Below are 19,521 nucleotides of genomic sequence, written 5' to 3' on the forward strand. Positions count from 1 at the left end.
AATTAAAAGCTGTAAATAGTCAGAAGAAAAAGGCAAATCATTCAAAATCTATAAAAAATAAAAAATGAAGGTCAATTGAAAAGTTGCTTAGAATTAGCCATTCTATAAAATACTAAAAGTGAACCACACCTTTCTTATATTGGCATGCGTTACACTTGGGGAGATTCTACTAGACTGCCATTGGTGTGTCTGTGTATAAAATGTCTAGTCTGCCAATGCCTTCCATCTTTCTTAATGTTTGGATCTGGATCTCAGCATGAGGTTTTCTTCTACAGGTGGTCGAGCAGACAATGACGATGAAGAAGATGATGAGGATGATGGTTCTGGCTCCAGCAGCCCACCCCTTTCTTACCAGAGTAAACCGCCCCCAGAAGGCTGTTGTACCACTGATGGTAAGACTCAGTTCTGAGAATAAAAAAAAATGGAAATACTGGAAATTTATGGGATGAATCCTATTGTACCCAAGTTCACTACATACATAGATATTCATAGAATTTTACAAACTGAATTGCTTGTGTGCACTTTATAATCTTAAAAGGCATAGATGGACCTGTCTTAAAGGAGAAGGAAAGCTCCCAGACAGTTTATTACCAATAGATTAGCCACAATAGTGCAAGCTAGAACACTATATTTATTCTGCAGAATGCTTTACCATACTTGAGTAAACAGCTCTAGACGCTGTCTCTGTTTGTTTAGGATAGCAGCTACCATATTAGCTTGGTATGACATCACTTCCTGCCTGAGTCTCTCCCTGCTCACTTATAGCTCTGGGCTCAGCTTACAGCAGGGAGGGGAGAGAGGAGCAAACTGAGCATGCTCAAGCCCTAGCCCTGGAGGTTTAAGCTGCAAACAGGAAGTCTGATACAGAAGCCCATGAGTACACAATAGAAGGAAAGAAATGCAGTGTTTCTTTTGACAGAGGACTCAGAGCAGCATTACTTTGAGGGTTTACTGGTGTATTTACATAGAGCTTTCTGATAAAGCCTCCTTAGTTTTAACAGTTCCTTCTCCTTTAAGGGGGAATGTAATATGCTTCGTTACCAAAAAAACATTAGCAAAGACGCTTGCGAACAATAGCGACCATGTTGCCACCATTTTTGACTGATTAAGACCTCAAGGAAGTCCTCGCAAAGTTTGCGACCAAACTGCTATTGCGAGCGTTCGCAGTGTGTGTAATAAAACCGTTTTTTTGCGACAAAATACTTAATGAAACACCAGAGCAGGTGTTAAAGGTTCGCAATGCGCAATTAAGATTCGCAATGCAATAAGAGCCTAACAAAGAATATTACATTGCGACCGGTGAATTTTTATTCGCAAAGTTTTGCACTTTGCGAATTTTATTGCATTTCCCCCTTAATGAATTCTCGGCTGAGGCAAAAAATATGGCACAATGGATAAAGTAACTGTAGTTACTCCCTATGCTTAGTCTGTACATTCCCACCCAGTCAGTGTTTGTTCTTATAGACCTGCCATCTTGACCTGACCAAATGCTTTCCTGCAAAGATGGCCTCATATAGTGATACTTTTCAACACCACGGTCTGTTAATATTCCACTATGGCATTTGACTTTGAAGAACTAGAAGTCGTGAATAATATACAACTGTAACTACTCTGTCTGCCCTCTTGAAATGCAGCGTGTAGCTGTTTGTTATTGCCCCAACTGTACAAATGAATCTCCGCTCCATCAGAGAATTCTCAACAGATTTACAGCAGGTAGGGCTCGTGTTGTATTGTACCATAAACGGGATACAATTTGAGAGGTGTCTCAGTTGATTTTGGTCGGTGTTGAGTAAGAAATTTACCTCTTAATGATGATTTGTAGGATTTTGTCAGGCCGGGAAGGATCTAAGACTTTCCTCGTTATCTGCCGACTGCTTTGATGTGCCACCTGGATTTTTACTGGTTGGAGTCAAGTCTCCCAGTCTACCTGATCACATATTAGTGTGTGCAGTGGACAAGAGGTTTTTGCCAGATGATAATGGATGCAATGCACTACTAGGTAAGTTTAGATGTAAAGTGGGTTTTTGGGGTGTGGCAGATACTGAGTGGGTAATGGATGTCAGGTTCTCCCTAGAAAACCTACTTTGATTCTTGACTCTCCCTATCAGTAATTACTACCTTGTAGCTGCTCATTGATCTTATTTCTCCCCACTAAATATAGTTCTGCCTCTGCTTTCTGCATTCTGCACTGAAATCAGTTTCTCAATAAACAAACAGATTTTTTTATATTTCATTTTGAAATCTGACATGGGGCTAGACATATTGTCAGTTTCCCAGCTGCCCCTAATCATGTGACTTGTGCTCTGCAAACGTCAGTCACTCTTCACTACTATAATGCAAGTTGGAGTGATATCACTCCCTCTCCTTCCAGCAGCCTAACAACAGAACAATGGAAAGGTAACCAGATAGCAGCTCCCTAACACAAGATAACAGCTCCCTAGAAGATCTAAGAACAGTACTCAATAGTAAAAATCCATGTCCCACTCCGACACCTTCAGTTACTTTGAGTAGGAGAAACAACAGCCTGCCAGAAAGCAGTTCCATCCTAAAGTGCTGGCTCTTTCTGAAAGCACATGACCAGGCAAAATGACCTGAGATGTGCCTACACACCAATTTTACAACTTAAAAAAAAAATACATTTGTTGGTTCAGGAATGAAATTATATATTATAGAGTGAATTATTTGCAGTGTAAACAGTGTAATTTAGAAATAAAAAACGACATCATAAAAATCATGACATAATCTTTTTAAGCTCTTTAGCACAGTGGACATTTAAAATAGATTTTATCCGTTGCAGATTCTGAGCCTACCGTACCAATTTTTATTCCAGTGAATGATATGCCCCATGTTGATGGTGTGCTGCTCTAAGGCTGACTGGGTTCAAAGCCAGCTGTAGAACGAGGGGCAGCCATCGGGTGGGGGAGGGTAAAACTGCAAGGGGTCCATCAGGGGGGCCCAATATTTGGTATTACAAAATGTTACCTTTTGTCTGGGGCCCCAGAGGAAGTGTGACGTTCTGATATTACAATGCACACTGACTGTGCAATATTTGATTTCACGGTTCCATGTTTTATACGTCTCATGATCCCCTTTCCTTTGGGATAATGCTATAGGCCTTCTCATGTTCCTGCAGTCGTTTCATGGATGTTAAGCAGATGGCCGGCAAATACTTCCAATACCCCATATGAATTGTTCACACTGCCGAGTTGTCATGACCTCTAAAGTCACAGTGACCTTTAGCAACCCATATACCAGAGCGCATGATGCATCCGTCTAGCTCCTCGTATCTACCCATGCAAGAAAAGGTTCCCGGTACCCATAGAAACCAGACATCAGGCTGGATGAATGAGGCTACAATTTCTCTGCTTTATGAAATGCCAAATAATCGAGGATGAAATGCTGGCCTATTTTTCATCTTCGCTTTAATGTTTATATACTTATATTAATTAAGTTGTATTACTTTTCAATGAATTCCTCCAGGCCCCCATACATCACGGCCAGCTGTTCCATAGAAATGAATTTGTTGTTATTAATTTACCAGGGATAGTTTATAGCAGTATCGAAAGGCCTGTTTTTTGTACCCCATTGGGCAGCAAATGTTCTTGGTAAAAGTACAAATTACATGCATTTATATCAGTAATGTTCAACCAGTGGACGCCTGCTGCGGCTAATCTACAACTCCCAGTATCCTACCACAGCAGATGCAGGTTGTGAATTCTTGATATAGATTTTTTCTTACTCAAGTTGGTAGTCTTGATTTTGTGCTACAAAGCAAAGTGCAAAAATTGGAGCAATTTAGCTGCAAAACACTAGGCGCAGGCCATGTTATAATGTAGATCAGGGGTGTCCAAATGATAGATCAGGATCTACCAGTAGACCTTTAGCTGGTGATTATTAGATCTCAAGATGCTGTCAGCTTGTCTAAATCACCCTCCTGTTTCATTCTTTTCATTCAGATATTTATTCTGTTAAGGTTATATAAGAAATAGTTGTTTGTTAAATAGAACAATATACATTTTCTCATAAATCAATATTTAAGTAATATTTTCCATGGAACAGAATGCTAACAATGCTTTTAAGGATGTAGATCATAACGGGACAACATCAATTAAAGTAGACCTTGTGTTAGTAAAGTATGGGCACTCCTGGTGTAGATCAAGCATGTGATTGATTATGGGTATTGTGTTCTCTGATATGCCTCCCCATCTGGACTAAACCAGGGGTACAGCACATGGTTCCTCAGACAGCTTGGAGATCTTTGCCTGGCAACTTGAACAGAACAGATGAGGTGAAGAAGAACATGTTTCAGGAAACTTTAGCATTCAATGAAATCTTTGACTTTTCCCCCTCTTTAAGGATTTTCTGGCAACTGTGTCGGCTGTGGAGAAAAAGGCTTCCGATATTTCACAGAGTTTTCCAATCATATCAACCTGAAGCTCACCACCCAGCCGAAAAAGCAGAAACACTTGAAATATTACCTCATCAGGAATGCACAGGGGACCCTGACAAAGGGAGCGCTAATATCTTGGAAAAACACGGGTGAGTACATAGAGAAACTTGGCTCTGGGCGCCTGCAAAGCTCACAATCACTTGGAAAGGAAAGTAGTACCATAAACAAGTGCCTCCACTGCAGGTGGGTACCAACTAGGTATGCACTGAATCCAGGATTCGGCCAGGATTAGCCTTTTTCAGGACTATTCAGATCCGGTCGAATCATTCTGCACGGCCTAACCGAATCCGAATCCTAATTTGCATATGCAAATTAGGGGTGGGGAAGGATATTGCGTGACTTTTTGTCACAAAACAAGGAAGTCAAAAAGTTTTCCCCTTCCCACCCCTAATTTGCATATGCAAATTAAGATTCGGTTCGGCAAGTCTTTCACAAAGGATTCGGGGGTTCGCCGAATCCAAAATAGTGGATTTGGTGCATCCCTAGTATCAACATTTTGTGTAAGGGTTAGACCACCCTGGCATACAGGATTCCAGCAATATTTGGGATCCTTCATCATTCTCAGGGCTGCTTGCTTGTAGAGAAGACACTGTTTAAAGTGTCAAGTGTTGCTCTTACTTTCTATCCAGTATAATCCTCTTGGGTGTGGCAGGCTCTAAGGAACAGGAATTTCCAGACATTTTGCATTCAGGGTCTCTTTTTTTCCATCTGTACTTTAACCAGAGCATTGGTGACCAACGTGTAAGGGGATGTTTAGCCTAAAGGGCAAACAGGGTAAAATTGTGTATAAATTATCTATCATTTATCTATCCATCTAAACTAAAAAACACTTACTGCTTAGGAGAGATTTCTAATTATTTTCCTAAGCAGAAGAACATCAGAGGAGCCTCTTTCTTTCTCCTGACAACTTCCTTGACTACTTGGTGGTCAGACTGGTAAGAAAAGGACCAGCAGTTGGCGCTGTTTTAATAAAATTCATTCATATTATCCCTTAAAGGGGGGTTTACCTGTAAGGTAACTTTTAGTATGTTATAGAATGCTGCTCTGATGTTGTTCTGCTTAGGAAAAGATTTGAGAAAGGTTTCTAATTATTTTCCTAACCAGAAGAACATAGAGCAGCCTCTTTCTTTCTCCTGACAACTTCCTTGACTACTTGGTGGTCAGACAGGTTGGGAAAATAACCAGAAGGTGGCGATGTTGTAACAACATTTATATTAACAAATATCTTGGAATTAAAATAAATAATGAATGTACATTGCAAAAGTTCTTAGAATAGCACTCTCATCAATTTTACATTCACTTATTTTAAAGGTCACTAGTGATGGGCGAATTTATTCGCCAGGCGCAAATTCACGTCAAATTTGTGCGATTCACCGCCGGCTAATAAATTTGCGAAACGGCTGTGAAAATTGGCTGGCTAAATTCGCCAGCGACCAAAAAAATGGACGCCGGCGTCCGTTTTTTTGGACGCCGGGGCATTTTCGACAGCGAATGTGCGCCAGCGTCCAAAACAGATGCCGGCGTAATAAATGAGACGCCAGTGACATTTTGCGAATGTCGGCGCAAATTCGCCCATCACTAAAGGTCACTTATCCTTTAACAAAAATCTGTGCTTTCAATACAGTTATTTTAAAATAGCTCACATAGGTATCTAACACTAATTACTAATTTCTAATACATTTAATTTAATGATGAAATAATTTGGATATTCCCTTTGTTTTGTTTTTAGAGGTGAGAAGTCGGAACCTTTCCGCTAACGTGTGCTCAAGCACTGTCCCTGCTATGCAGGATGGACCTGGATCCATGAATAAGTCAAGTGACACAAGCACCGCACCCAATCCGTATATGAACAGTGCGGGTGTCCTAACTGGTATGGAGGCAAAACAACACATTTATCAGTCTGTGTCACTTTCCTACTCACTTCCATTTGCTGTTTATTGTTGAATTGCTTGGTCTGCCAGACAGACGTCTTGTTTCACTTATGTTTGGATATATATTATATATACATTATTATAGATATACGTAGATATATTGTAATACAACAAACATAATACTTGCTATTGCTAAACTAACTGCATGGAGGGAACTTGAACTGATTCATAGGCCTGCTTGACTTTATAATCTTTTATCTAAATATAATTATTATCCTTTAAAGGGATATTGTCCAAAATTTTTTTCTCAAAACGCCTCAGTTAATAGTGCTGCTCCAGCAGAATTCTGCACTGAAATCCATTTCTCAAAAGAGCAAACAGATTTTTTTATATTTAATTTCGAAATCTGAAATGGGGTTAGACATATTGTGAGTTTCCCAGCTGCCCCCAGTCATGTGACTTGTGCTCTGATAAACTTTAGTCACTCTTTACTGCTGTACTGCAAATTTGAGTGATATCATTCCCTCCCTTTCCTCTAGCAGCCTAACAACAGAACAATGGGAAGGTAACCAGATAGCAGCTCCCTAACACAAGATAACAGCTGCCTGATGGATCTAAGAACAACACTCAATAGTAAAATCCAGGTCCCACTGCGTCACATTGAGTTAAATTGAGTAGGAGAAACAACAACCTGTCAGAAAGCAGTTCCATCCTAAAGTGCAGGCTCTTTCTGAAAGCACATGACCAGGCAAAATGACCTGAGATGCACCTACACACCAATATAAATAACAACTAAAAAAATATACTTGCTGGTTCAGGAATTCAATTTTTTATTGTAGAGGGAATTATTTGCAGTGTAAACAGTGTGATTTAGAAATTAAAACATAATAAAAATCATGACAGAATCCATTTAAGCACCTTACCCAAACTGGATCCTGGGTGTTTCCTGGTGCACAGATTGCCGGCAGTGGTGGCAGAGGGAAGAGATTAGTCGCCCCGCAGGATTCAGATTTGGCCAAATCCTTCTGCCTGTCTGAACTGAATCCTAATTTGTATTTGCAAATTAGGTGCGGGGAGGGAAATCGCGGCACTTTTTGTCACAAAACAGGAAGTAAAAAATGTTTTCCCCTTCCCACCCCTAATTTGCATATGCAAATTCGGATTCGGTTTTCTATTCTGCCGAATCTTTCACAAAGGATTCGAGGGTTCGGCCAAATCCAGAATAGTGCATCCCTAGTTTTAGGACAGTTATGGTTGCTGTTTCAAATGGTTAGGGAATGGCCATATGTCTCCAGGTTTGTTTGTTTTTTTATTAGGGTTTCATTCCTCCTGTTGATAGGGCCCAGGGGCCCACATGGTTTAATAACTGGGACACTTTGGGGGGGGGGGGCTGCTAACTTAGTATCATGGAACCCCATGATTTCTGATGGGGGACCAATTTGTCAGCATGTAGTAGTCACACTTATACGGAGACAAAATGAGTGAAATTGTGGCATCCTGCACTTCATGATAACCAGACTAGGGATTTACTGGGCAAACACACTGCTTGTGTGAATGAAGGTAGGTTTGTTGCATGTGGGTAGGATGCGCTTGAGGTGATGAAGTGTTCGCTACTGTAGGTAGGGGTACATATTTCAATATTTTTTATTTGAAGCATGGCAATCGAAATATATAAATATAATGCACATAAGCCATGAATATCATGTAGATTATATTCTTATGAGTGACGTCATTGGTTATAATCGGAGCTTAGTGATGTCATTTTCTATCACATGACTCACTGAAACTTGTGTATTATAATAAATAAAGTACCCCCTGTTGTAAAATATGAGGATATTAAAAGTCACCTTGGCGTTCCATGATCATGGTCATGGAGCTCCTCCGTAACTTTTAATATCCTTATAATAGAGCCATGAATATCCTGAAAATGATATCCTTATAAACGGTGACTAGTGATGTCATCAATTATAAACGGCGATTAGTGATGTCATTTTTGTCACATGACTCACTAAAACTTGTGTATTATACTAAATAAAGTACCCCTTGTTGGAAAATATAAGAATATTAGAAGTAACCTCGGAGTTCCATGACCTGTATTAAGGCACTCAGCCTTTGGCCTCGTGTTTTTATATGGTCATGAAACTCCTCTGTGACTTGTATCCTTATATTTTACAATAGGGGGTACTTTATTCACTATGTATATTACAAAAGGGGGTGCTTTATTCACTATATAAGAAACATTTAAGTTTAATATTACCCAAATTAATATTAAGCTTCTTAAAAATGATTAAACAGGTATTGTTTTATTTATAACATTTATTTTTGTTTTACAGGAGATAGTGGTTACTTGCACTCACAAGTCAGCTCCTCATACCCCAATATGAACGGGTACCTGTGCCCCCAGCAGTCCGCAAAGGTCAATCCCTCAGCACCAGCAAGAGCCTCTGTTTTAGGTACTGTTCAAAAATGTTTTTCTTTCCAAGGGGAAGTAAAACCTGTCATTTATATTGTACCTGTTACCTGCAATCTAAACATTTTAAAATAGTTATTGTTATTTCTCAAGCACATCATTATAAGTAAGTATCAAGGTGGCAAACAATAGGGCAGCTTCCACCTAAATGTATAAATGCAAATAGGCAGATGAGAAATGTTAAGTGTGTACACAGTAAATTGGGCTCTCATGCCTTATTGTCTGTTTAAGAGGAAATTATCTTGTTTAAAATTACAATTTTTTTGCAAAAGATTACAGGATGTCCATTTCAGCCCTGAATATCTGAGGCAGGTACCTTCTGCAACACTATTCTGTCCCTGTTAACATTTGGGAATTTCTTTTTTTTAATTACTGTAGCTGAATTTACGCATGTCCTAAATCTAGAGCTACACTGCCCCCTTGTGGAAGGATGCATACCCAGCATGGGATTCTCCATTGCTGTAACTACTTCATTGCAAATGAGCAGTGGTGTAACTAGATATTAGCAAATTATTTTTCAGGTGCCCAAAATGCCTAGAGGTTGACCTGTTTTACCAATATTTATTGAAATTGTATTCAAATAAGGCCCTCAAGGAGTCCCTATACCTCCTGGGCCCCCCTGCAGCCGCAGGGTCTGCTTTTTCTGTAGTTACGCCCCTGCCTATGAGTGCAGCACTGAGCAGTGTGTATTAAGTACAGGAGGAAAATAGACGTTTGCTTCAGTGCAGTGAGCCAATCAGCAATTAGTTTTGATTAGTCAAGTTAGGACAATAAAGCTTAGTGCTGAATGATTGCTATCGGTAACTACACAGCTGTATATTATTATCATTGTCATGGATTGATAAAGGCAACATATTCTGCAGGGCTGTACACTAGAAGGGTGCATACATCAAACATACAGGTGACCGGGTGCTTCTAAAGTCTAGCTTTTGGTGTTTTTTTTTACTTAATAGGAAATTTGACGAATTCTGGCCCTCCCAAAAAACGCCACAAAGGATGGTCTCCAGAGTCGCCAACGTCAACAGATGCCAGCGTTGCACAGAGCAATGTTATTAACTCAAGTAACTGTGGAAAAGGTGGTTAGTAGTGCTTAGGGTACAGGTATTAGCATGGAGAGAAGTAGAACTGGGTCATTGCATAGCTGGGGGTCCTGACAGTTTACTCTCATGTATCTCTAAATGACTCCATAGGTTCATTAATGGGCTAGGAAGATCCCTGATGTAGAGAGTGATATTCTGAGACAATTTGCAATTGGTTTTCATTTTCAATTTTTTGTGGTTTTTGAGTTATTTAGCCTTTTATTCAGCAACTCTCCCATTTGCAATCTCAGAAATCTAGTCACTAGGGTCCGAATCAGTGTCGGACTGGCCCACTGGGATACCAGGAAAACTCCCGGTAGGCCCAGGTGTCAGTGGACCCTCAAGCTGCTAAACTTTTGGTCTATTTCATGGCCATTCCCTATTCTATGAAAACAAAGAGGCTAAATAGATGGAATACTAGATTATAGTATGTAAAGAAAACCAAGTAGGAGAATAGAGGTTGATTGAGGAGATGAAGAGTATTAACCCTTTCCCTGCCAGCCGTTTTGTCCTAGATGCGAACATCTACTGCCAAGCAGTTTTTAGATATTTTGCACTCTTTCACTTTAAGGGCCTTTCCTGGGGTGGTCTTTTAGTTAACCCAGGAAAACAATATATTGTTTTTTTCAGGACAACCTGAACTTTCACAATATGCAAGAATTTTGGTGTAATTCTACTTCTCTAAAAAAATATTGGATTCTAAGTGTCAAATAAAATGAAAAAAATCATGTTGCACGAAGAACAATCACATATATCAGAAACATCATTCATTTTACGTACGAGAACACAGCTGATTTAGAAAGGTCTATGTCTCCTGAACGCGACAATACCAAATATATATAGTTTTATGGAGATTTCTCACTTGTATAGCTCAAAATCTACAAGCAGTACACAACCAAATTTCCAAAGCAACACTCCCCAAACGGCATACTTTTGATTTCAAGGCCAAACATTCCACTAACAGTAGGTTTACCCAAGAAAACTACCCATTACTAGAAAGAACAGATTCTGGTGAATCAAAAATGGGTAGAAATATCTTTGTACTCCAAACCACCAAGTTGCAATTGTTTCCTAAAGTTATAGTGTTTTATAGAAATTGGTGAATTTTTTGAAAAATGACCTCAAAGCTTCCACTCTACAGCAACATATCTCCCACACATCATTAGGTATCAATGTAAAACACCCCAAATATAAAATCCTGGGTCCACTGAACAGTTTGATGCCCAATATGAATAGATGTACCCAAGCATGTGGCATAGGAGGCCCCAAAAGGAAGACCCCCCGTTTGTTCTGTAATTTCAGATACTGCAAAATCAACACATTTACATCGTTTTGGGGGGCGGCAAAGGTAGAAAACAGTACGTTCACCCCAGAAAACCATATATTTTCGGAAAGTACACATTCCCCTGAATCTAAATTGGGTATGCATGTATTTGTACTCCAAAGTACCAAGCCGCAAATCATTCCTAAATTTGGTGATTTAGGTGACATTTCCAAAAATCACCTCAAAATATCTACTCTGCAGCATCGTATTACCCACATACTTTTAGGTATCAAGACAAATCACCCCAAATATGAAAGCCTAGGGTCCTCTGAACAGTTTGATGCCCAATATGTATAGGTGTACCCAAGCATGTGGCATATAGGGGCCCTAAAAGGAAGACCCCCATATAGTCTGACATTTCAGGTACTGCAAAATCAACACATTTACATTGTTTTGGGGGGGCAAAAGTAGAAAACAGTAAGTTCACCCCAGAAAACCATATATTTTCGGAAAGTACACATTCCCACGAATTCAAATTGGGTATGCATGTCTTTCTACGCCAAAGTACCAAGCCGCAAATCATTCCTAAATTTGGTGATTTTGGTGACATTTCCAAAAATAACCTCAAAATATCTACCCTGCAGCATCGTATTACCCACATACTTTTAGGTATCAAGAGAAATCACCCCAAATATGAAAGCCTAGGGTCCTCTGAACAGTTTGATGCCCAATATGTATAGGTGTACCCAAGCACGTGGCATACAGGGGCCCCAAAAGGAAGACCCCCATATAGTCTGTCATTTCAGGTACTGCAAAATCAACACATTTACATCGATTTGGGGGGGGCAAAAGTAGAAAACAGTAAGTTCACCCCAGAAAACCATATATTTTCGGAAAGTACACATTCCAACGAATCCAAATTGGGTATGCATGTCTTTCTACGCCAAAGTACCAAGCCGCAAATCATTCCTAAATTTGGTGATTTAGGTGACATTTCCAAAAATCACCTCAAAATATCTACCCTGCAGCATCGTATTACACACATACTTTTAGGTATCAAGACAAATCACCCCAAATATGAAAGCCTAGGGTCCTCTGAACAGTTTGATGCCCAATATGTATAGGTGTACCCAAGCATGTGGCATATAGGGGCCCTAAAATGAAGACCCCCATATAGTCTGTCATTTCAGGTACTGCAAAATCAACACATTTACATCGATTTGGGGGGGGCAAAAGTAGAAAACAGTAAGTTCACCCCAGAAAACCATATATTTTCGGAAAGTACACATTCCAACGAATCCAAATTGGGTATGCATGTCTTTCTACGCCAAAGTACCAAGCCGCAAATCATTCCTAAATTTGGTGATTTAGGTGACATTTCCAAAAATCACCTCAAAATATCTACCCTGCAGCATCGTATTACACACATACTTTTAGGTATCAAGACAAATCACCCCAAATATGAAAGCCTAGGGTCCTCTGAACAGTTTGATGCCCAATATGTATAGGTGTACCCAAGCATGTGGCATATAGGGGCCCTAAAATGAAGACCCCCATATAGTCTGTCATTTCAGGTACTGCAAAATCAACACATTTACATCGATTTGGTGGGGGCAAAAGTAGAAAACAGTAAGTTCACCCCAGAAAACCATATATTTTCGGAAAGTACACATTCCAACGAATCCAAATTGGGTATGCATGTCTTTCTACGCCAAAGTACCAAGCCGCAAATCATTCCTAAATTTGGTGATTTAGGTGACATTTCCAAAAATCACCTCAAAATATCTACCCTGCAGCATCGTATTACACACATACTTTTAGGTATCAAGACAAATCACCCCAAATATGAAAGCCTAGGGTCCTCTGAACAGTTTGATGCCCAATATGTATAGGTGTACCCAAGCATGTGGCATATAGGGGCCCTAAAATGAAGACCCCCATATAGTCTGTCATTTCAGGTACTGCAAAATCAACACATTTACATCGATTTGGGGGGGGCAAAAGTAGAAAACAGTAAGTTCACCCCAGAAAACCATATATTTTCGGAAAGTACACATTCCAACGAATCCAAATTGGGTATGCATGTCTTTCTACGCCAAAGTACCAAGCCGCAAATCATTCCTAAATTTGGTGATTTAGGTGACATTTCCAAAAATCACCTCAAAATATCTACTCTGCAGCATCGTATTACCCACATACTTTTAGGTATCAAGAGAAATCATCCCAAATATGAAAGCCTAGGGTCCTCTGAACAGTTTGATGCCCAATATGTATAGGTGTACCCAAGCACGTGGCATATAGGGGCCCTAAAATGAAGACCCCCCCTTGTATGTTCTGTCATTTCAGGTACTGCAAAATCAACACATTTACATCGTTTTGGGGGGGGCAAAGGTAGAAAAAAGTAAGTTCACCCCAGAAAACCATATATTTTCGGAAAGTACACATTCCCACGAATCTAAATTGGGTATGCATGTCTTTCTACTACAAAGTACCAAGCCGCAAACCATTCCTAAATTTGGTGATTTTGGGGACATTTCCAAAAATGACTTCAAAATTTCGACCCTGCAGCATCGTATTACCCACATACTTTTAGGTATCAAGACAAATCACCCCAAATATGAAAGCCTGGGGTCCTCTGAACAGTTTGATGCCCAATATGTATAGGTGTACCCAAGCACGTGGCGTATAGGGGCCCCAAAACGAAGACCCCCATATGGTCTGTCATTTCAGGTACTGCAAAATCAACACATTTACATTGTTTTGAGGGGGGCAAATGTAGAAAAAAGTAAGTTCACCCCAGAAAACCATATATTTTCGGAAAGTACACATTCCCACGGATCTAAATTGGGTATGTATGTCTTTGTACTCCAAAGTACCAAGCCGCAAACCATTCCTAAATTTGGTGATTTTGGGGACATTTCCAAAAATGACTTAAAAATTTCGACCCTGCAGCATCGTATTACCCACATACTTTTAGGTATCAAGACAAATCACCCCAAATATGAAAGCCTGGGGTCCTCTGAACAGTTTGATGCCCAATATGTATAGGTGTACCCAAGCACGTGGCGTATAGGGGCCCCAAAACGAAGACCCCCATATGGTCTGTCATTTCAGGTACTGCAAAATCAACACATTTACATTGTTTTGAGGGGGGCAAATGTAGAAAAAAGTAAGTTCACCCCAGAAAACCATATATTTTCGGAAAGTACACATTCCCACGGATCTAAATTGGGTATGCATGTCTTTGTACTCCAAAGTACCAAGCCGCAAACCATTCCTAAATTTGGTGATTTTGGGGACATTTCCAAAAATGACTTCAAAATTTCGACCCTGCAGCATTGTATTACCCACATACTTTTAGGTATCAAGACAAATCACCCCAAATATGAAAGCCTGGGGTCCTCTGAACAGTTTGATGCCCAATATGTATAGGTGTACCCAAGTACGTGGCGTATAGGGGCCCCAAAACAAAGACCCCCATATGGTCTGTCATTTCAGGTACTGCAAAAATCAACACATTTACATTGTTTTGGGGGGGGCAAAGGTAGAAAAAAGTGCGTTCACCCCATAAAACCATATATTTTTGGAAAGTACACATTCCTGCGAATCCAAATTGGGTATGCATGTCTTTGTACTCCAAAGTACCAAGTCGCAAGCCTTTCCTAAATTTGGCGATAAAAGCAACTGTTTTTGCATTTCTGAAAATCGCCTAAAAATATTGCAATTGGCCGCATTTATCTCACCCAATTTCTTACATACAATTGTAAAACACCATAAATATTGATGCCAAGGGTCTACTGAACAGTTTGATGCCCAATATGCATAGATATACCAAGGCAGCTGGCATGTGCGGACCCCAAATAAAAATAGTGAATATGAGTTTTCTCCGCTGCCGATTCGCCTTCTGTGAACATAGACCCTTGACTTCATATTATTTGCCTCAAGACCCTCCTAACAGCAATGACCCCCCAAAACCATACATTTTTGGAAAGTACACATTCTGCCGATTCCAACAAAGATAACGACGTCTTTCTACACGAAACTACCAAACTGCAAAGCTTTTCTAAACATATAGGTTTTTACAACATTTCTGAAAATCGCCTAAAAATGTTGCAGTTTGCCGCATTTATCGGACACAATGTTTTACGTACAAAGAAAAATCTCTCTAAATATGGACGTCAGAGGTCTAATAAATAGTTTGATGCCCAATATGTATAGATTTACCAAAGTATGTGTTGTGTATGGACCCCAAATGAAAAACGTGCCTATGAATTTTCACGCTAGCCAACTAAGCTGCAGAAAAGAGAACCCTAACTGTACGTTATGTGCCGTAAGACCCCCAAACTGTAAAAAGACCCCCAGAAACCCATATATTTTTGGAAAGCACATATTTTGGCGGATCAAACTAAGTAAAATCTATCTTTCTATACCAAAGCACCAAACAGCAAAACGATACTAAAGATACATAGGGAACAATAATGCAGGGATAAAATTGCAATAAAACCACAAAAATAGCGTAAATCAATGAAATAACAAAATAATTGTTCTGACAGCGTAATCAGTGGCCGAAATCGATTATCCAATAGTCACGCTGCCAAAATAACACGTTTTTAGGCAAAAAAAACAAAAGATAACAGTATAATGAATTCGTAAAAAAAAAAAAAAACACCTGTTTGTGTATACATATTTGTGCACTAATAAAAGTTATCTGAGTGTGCAAATACATGTAAATAAGTGTAAATAAGTGTAAATAACTGTACAAAAGGGACCAAGTGTGCTAAAATTAAAAAAAAAAAATTTAAAAAAATTCCAATCTTTACTAAAATGCATAAATGTACTGTAAGTATGTGTAGGTGCAGGTAAGTGTGTAAAAAAACGTGCACTTACCGTTTTTGGAGCAGGAGAATCGCTGTCTTCTTTGGAGGAGTCCTGGCAGCGTGTCTGCAGAGTTGCTGCGCAGCAGGAAGTGCGTGGGCGGCTCTGCAGGCAGGAAGAAGGTGAGTGTAGTAGCAGACGCTCCATGCGATGCGTCTGCTACTTTGAAGTCGGATCTGCGACAATCGAGTCGCAGATCCGACTTGACAGCCCCCCAGCCTCGTTGCCTAGGGGGCTGTCTTCTCTCCCCACTCTCTGCGGAGGCGGCAAAAGCCGCCGAAGCAGAGAGAGCGCTCAGCTGCCAAAGAACGTACAATGTACGTTCTTGGCAGCCTGAGCATTTGCCTGCCAGCACGTACGCCGTACGTGCTTGGCAGGCAAAGGGTTAATGGGTCCCTGGTCTAAGGTTTTTGGGTGTGCCCCTGGTGTCCATATCCAAATTACCCTAGCAACCATGCATTGGTTTGAATAAGAGACTGGAATATGAATAGGAGAGGCCTGAATAGAAAGATGAGTGATAAAAGGTAACAATAACAATACATTTGTAGCTTTACAGAGCTTTTGTTTTTTAGATGGGGTCAGTGACCCCCCCATTTGAAAGCTGGAAAGAGTCAGAAGTAGAAGGCAAATAATTAAAAAAAACTATAAAACATAAATAATGAAAAGTTGCTTAGAATTGGCCATTATATAACACACTAAAAGGTTAAAGGTGAGTGACATACCATAAAAGTATGTAGTGTTAGGGCATAGTGGTCCTTTATTGTCGGATACTAGGAGAGAGAAATAAGGGAGGAGCCACATATTTAGTATTTATGGTTATGCATCATTGTGTTCCTGTTAGATGCCATGCCTCAGCTGTGTGCTACACAATCCACCCCAGGAGGCCTTCTGTCTTCATCCATGTCGGTGAGAGCAGAGTCCGTGGCTGTACCCGAGAACCTGCTGAAAACCTGCATGATTAAGCCCGTCATTTTCAAGGGTGAGTGAGAATTTTACAGAGGGAGCAATAAGTACACTCTGAGCCTATATGGAACAGTACAGTGTTTTGCAGAGATTAAGGGTTTAAGACCATTTGTTTTCTGCTGAGAGCCCCGTCGTAATAAGGCTGAAAATTTACTAGGGATGCACCGAATCCAGGATTCAGTTCGGGATTCGGCCAGGATTCGGCCTTTTTTAGCAGGATTCAGATTCAGCCAAATCCTTCTGCCTGGCCGAACCGAATCCAAATCCTAATTTGCATATGTAGATTAGGGGCGGGAAGGGAAATCTCATGACTTTTTGTCACGGGGGGGCCCAACAGTTTTGGAACCAGTGAAATCATACTTTATAACACATATATACATAATTTTAATAAGACCATGTCACCACTTAAGGCCATTTTTTTCTGGTTGCTCTGATAGTATGGCAGCTCTCATAAGCAGATAAATAAGGATCCTTGAATAAAATAATAAATGTGCACAAGGGTGTCATAAATAAGACCTTAAATGTATGCCTAAGCACACAAAGCAGCCCATGGCAATCAAATATACAATACTCATCTACTTGCAGTACTCACTTTCACCACTGGGTGCTGCTACATGAACAGCCAGCAATTTATTTGATACAGTTACACAGATACAGACAAGTGTCCCTTTAATTTACCAGGGAAATAGGAGTTAGTTTCAATATTTTATTACATATAAGGGGTCATTTACAAAGGCAAATGTAAGTGCTTTACCAAGTTTCACCAATCACCATTGTCCTGCCCTTTCTGCTGAATTGTGAGCAAGTGCAGAACTACCATCACCTTGAATATAGCGGTAAATGCCGGGTGGCTGTTGGGGCTTGCGACAATAAGGACAGCAGACTTGGATTCTAAGAACTTTTGCAATGTACATTCATTCATTATTATTTTTTTTTTAATTACAAAATATTAAAGGAGAAGGAAAGGTTAAAACTAAGTAAGCCTTATCAGAAAGGTCCATCTAAATATACCAGTAAACCCCCAAGGTAATGCTGCTCTGAGTCCCCTGTCAAAAGAAACACAGCATTTCTTTCCTTCTATTGTGTACTCATGGGCTTCTGTATCAGACTTCCTGTTTTCAGCTTAAACCTCATTGCCCTGGGCAAGAGCATGCTCAGTTTGCTCCTCTCCCCCCCCACCCCTCCCTTCTCTACTGTAATCTGAGCCCAGAGCAGGGAGAGACTCAGGCAGGAAGTGACGTCACACCATGTTAATACTACAGCTGCTATCCTAAACAAACAGAGTTTCTAGAGCTTTTTACTCAGGTATGGTAAAACATTCTACAGAATAAGTATAGCATTCGAGCTTGCACTATTGCAGATAATCTATTGGCAATAAAATGCCTCCGTAGCTTTCCTTCTCCTTTAAGAGATACATGTACTGCTAACATAAATTCATTTTGTAACAACAGCGCCACCTGCTGGTCATTGTCTGACCACCAAGTAGTCAAGGAAGTTGTCAGGAGAAAAAAAATGAGTCTGCTCTGATGTTCTTCTGCTGAGGAAAAAAATTATAAATTTTTCTCTAATCTTTCCTAACCAGAAGAACATAAAAACAGTCTCTTTCTTTCTCCTGACAACTTCCTTGACTACTTGGTGAGACTGCTCGGAAGATGATCAGCAGGTGGCGCTGTTGAAACAAAATTCAATCATATTAACAGTACATGTATCCTTTAATATCTTGGAATAAAAAATAAATAATGAATGTACATTACACTCTCATCAATTTTACATTCACTTATTTTTAAGGTTTATTTATCCTTTAATGTCCAGTGAAATCTTCACTCTGAAGCTGCATCCTATGTACTATAACATGAAGGCGCAATTGCAGCCCTTTTGGCAAATCAAGCACAACTGCATTGGGCGAACCAAATGGTTGCAATTACACCGGGCACATTTTATTAAAGCATAATACAGTGCACAATAATGTATAAATATGATGCAGCCTTTATTCACCAATAAAAGCTGGACCAAGTGTTGGATGAGTAGACTAATCTCTGTGTAACTGATATTACTCTTTATAGGTCACGGGAGCTTCCCCTACCTGTGTGGCAATGTGAACGACGTGATTGTGAGTCCTCTCCTGCACAACTGCTACACAAACTCCCAGTCTATGCCCAAGGCCTACGAACAGTACGGACCCGCCACAATTCAGCCCATCTCAGAGGAAATGCAGCTCCTGCTAACAGTTTATTATCTGGTCCAACTGGGTGAGTGGAGACATCTCAAATATTAATCAGATTAAACAGATCATCCAACAATGGGGCATCCCAACATTCATAAATATATGACTCATCCCCATGGCCTGTTTTGTAGCTGCCTTGTCGCTTGTTTTTTTAAAACTTTGAAATGTAAAATAAATGCAGACTGGGGCTTACCTCACATCACGGGCCTACTCTCACAGCAATTAGATACAGACACTTCTAAATCTTATATTGTATGTGTCATATAGACTTATGGTGCAAATAAGAAAGGGCTGATAGAAATTGTGCTTGGCTGGTGCCCATTAG

At 40.0% G+C, this 19,521-nt stretch overlaps 1 protein-coding gene across 4 annotated transcripts in view; it reads left to right on the top strand.

Moving 5' to 3' along the window:
- Positions 1 to 19,521, top strand: part of greb1.L (growth regulating estrogen receptor binding 1 L homeolog) — a 95,260-nt gene that overhangs the window by 34,979 nt on the left and 40,760 nt on the right. For 2 of the 4 annotated variants that reach the window (XM_041563546.1, XM_041563545.1), the window contains exons 3-10: positions 276 to 392; positions 1,823 to 1,999; positions 4,357 to 4,539; positions 6,180 to 6,320; positions 8,655 to 8,774; positions 9,745 to 9,870; positions 16,851 to 16,988; positions 19,036 to 19,221. In XM_041563546.1, the coding sequence (XP_041419480.1) occupies positions 276 to 392; positions 1,823 to 1,999; positions 4,357 to 4,539; positions 6,180 to 6,320; positions 8,655 to 8,774; positions 9,745 to 9,870; positions 16,851 to 16,988; positions 19,036 to 19,221 (1,188 nt within the window). The remainder of the gene's footprint in view (positions 1 to 275; positions 393 to 1,822; positions 2,000 to 4,356; positions 4,540 to 6,179; positions 6,321 to 8,654; positions 8,775 to 9,744; positions 9,871 to 16,850; positions 16,989 to 19,035; positions 19,222 to 19,521) is intronic. The other 2 variants (XM_041563547.1, XM_041563548.1) reach the window with 2 other exon arrangements.

Source organism: Xenopus laevis, chromosome 5L (assembly GCF_017654675.1).
Source record: "Xenopus laevis strain J_2021 chromosome 5L, Xenopus_laevis_v10.1, whole genome shotgun sequence".
Lineage (NCBI taxonomy): Eukaryota > Metazoa > Chordata > Amphibia > Anura > Pipidae > Xenopus > Xenopus laevis.